This window comes from Penaeus monodon, chromosome 43 (assembly GCF_015228065.2).
Source record: "Penaeus monodon isolate SGIC_2016 chromosome 43, NSTDA_Pmon_1, whole genome shotgun sequence".
Classification (NCBI taxonomy): Eukaryota; Metazoa; Arthropoda; class Malacostraca; order Decapoda; family Penaeidae; genus Penaeus; species Penaeus monodon.
This window is the reverse complement of record NC_051428.1, coordinates 21,646,840-21,649,339: the sequence shown is the minus strand read 5'-3', so window position 1 is coordinate 21,649,339 and position 2,500 is coordinate 21,646,840. Positions and strand designations below refer to the sequence as shown.

Sequence of the window (2,500 nt, the reverse complement as noted above, 5' to 3'; positions counted from 1 at the left end):
CTATGACCTAAATATAATGCAGTGACGCTGTACGGGTTCAGTAAAATAACATGATAATGATAATAATCATGATAACAATGGTAATAATAGTAATAGTAATGATAATTATGATAATGATAATGATAATGATAGTGATAATAATGATAACGATAATGACAACGATAACGATAACGATAATGATAACGATAATGATAACGATAATGATAATAATAATGATGATAATGATAGTAATCATGATAACAATGCTAAAAATAAAAATGATAATGATAATAATGATAATGATAGATGTTATACAGCTCAAAGTAATTCAAAATCTGGTTAACGAAAATCTACTTCGTGTGCGCCAGACTCAGATATCAATATCGTATTTGGGTGCAAGTATATAGAGCAAATTCCCCTTCACATAAATAATGCAATAACTTTTCTTGTCTTTAAGAATCGACTAGAACGGGACTTGATAGAACAACGTAATCAGGTCACAAGTATTTAAAGAGAAAGAATTGAAAAATTGAGCTTCATTTTCTAATTATTATGGGATACATAGCTATCCTTTTGTCTCCTTTTGTTCAGTTGTTATGCAATCAAGGATAATAGATATTAAATTTATCCGAATATTATAAACTGGTTCAAACATAAAAAAAAAAAAATCTGATATTATTTGGTGTATCTCGAGTAAATTTCGAATTTAGAAATAATACATACTTGCTTGTGTTATATTTGTATTGTGTTTGATTCTACAAAATGGAATATAAGAATGTAGTGAGCTTAGTGTTATGATGATGTTTATATGCATTTGCTTTCGAAAGACTGCGACTGTAAACTTTTGAATTCATTTCAATTCAAAATTCTCCTATTTCTTCTTTCCCTATCCTTCCTCCTCCTCTTTCTCCTCCTCCTCCTTCTCCTCTTTCTTCTCCTCCTCCTCCTCCTCCTCCTCCTTCTCCTCTTCCTCCTTCCTCTTCTTCTTCCTCTTCCTCTTCCTCTTCCTCTTCCTCTTCCTCTTCTTCTTCTTCTTCCTCCTCCTCCTCCTCCTCCTCCCTTCTTCCTCCTCCTCCTCCTCCTCCTCCCTTCCTCCTCCTCCTCCTCCCTTCCTCTCTTCTTCCTCCTCCTCCTCCTCCCTTCCTCCTCCTCCTCCTCCCTTCCTCCTCCTCTCCTCCTCCCTTCCTCCTCTTCCTCCTCCTCCCTTCCTCCTCCTCCTCCTCCTCCTCCTCCTCCTCCTCCTCCCCCTCCCCCCTTATCCAGGCTTTCACACACATTCAAAAGAAACGTCACGCACAGGCACAGGACAAATCACAGACTCCGGATATTTTTCTTATATTCTTATTCTCTCTCTCTCTCTTTCTCTCTATCTCTGTCACTTTTATTTTCTCTCTCTCTCTCTCTCTCTCTCTCTCTCTCTCTCTCTCTCTCTCTCTCTCTCTCTCTCTCTCTCTCTCTTTCTTTCTTTCTTTCTCTTTCTCTTTCTCTGTCCCTCCCTTCCCTCCTTCTAGTGGGCGTGTCAGTATGTATGTATGTGTGTGTGTGTGTGTGTGTGCGTGTGCGTGTGCGTGTGCGTGTGCGTGTGCGTGTGCGTGTGCGTGTGCGTGTGCGTGTGCGTGTGCGTGTGCGTGTGCGTGTGCGTGTGCGTGTGTGTGTGTGTGTGTGTGTGTGTGTGTGTGTGGGTGTGTGTGTGTGCGTCTTTGTATGTGTTTCAAGGAAGTTTTGCACTAAAAGCAGATTTCCTCCCTTATGAGAGATGTAGTCGGAGTCCCCCCCCCCTACTCCCCTCGCACGTGTTATAAAGTGAAAAGAAACCATTGATTTATATGAAAAACACATTAGAATTAAATAAATATTTTAAAATGACAGATAATTTTAAAAAACTGCGATCACTTTCGCAGTTACAAAAAAAAAAAAAAAAAAAAAAAAAAAAACAGAAACAAAAAACGAAGAAAGAAGAAAGAAAAGAAAAAAAGAAAAAGAATACATACATACACATGTAAATTCTCCTTCTTCCTCTCATTATTTTCCCCTTTTTAATCTTTTCTCTTCTCGAGACAGCCATGTCACTAACATCCCCAACCACCCATCTTGACACACGGAATCTCTCTTCTGCAGCGCCCGTGGTAATGATCGAGGGGCCTTCCGAACGCCACATTCAAGCAGGAAGTGTTCTGTCTATTACGTGCCTGGTGCTGCACCCCCTTCAGCAGGCGCCGGCCCACGTTCTTTGGTTCCACGGCACGGAGAACATTGACTACGATTCCCCGAGAGGCGGCGTCTCCATTCAGGTGAGTTTATGAGGCGCTGTTGATGGATTCTGGGTTGTGGGGATGGTTAAAGTTGTTTTGGGGAAGGAGTTTCGGTCTTTAGGAGAAATGGAAAGGGATTTTTTTTTTAAAGGATTTCCGGTTTTAGGAAGGTATAGAGGTGTTCTAGTTAAGGATTCTGGATGTATGGTAAGTTTAGATGTGTTTGTCTGTCGCGTGTTTGGTGCTGAAATCCCAGTCCACGTTCATTG

The 2,500-nt window shown here is 40.6% G+C and overlaps 1 protein-coding gene across 1 annotated transcript in view; it reads left to right on the top strand.

The window, feature by feature from the left end:
- The window catches only part of LOC119568100, an 85,026-nt gene that overhangs the window by 82,458 nt on the left and 68 nt on the right, over nt 1–2,500 (top strand). Inside the window, exon 5 of the mRNA XM_037916498.1 lies at nt 2,098–2,500. This exon is cut by the window's right edge and continues 68 nt beyond it. Within this exon, the coding sequence (XP_037772426.1) occupies nt 2,098–2,282 (185 nt within the window). The 3' untranslated portion in view covers nt 2,283–2,500. The remainder of the gene's footprint in view (nt 1–2,097) is intronic.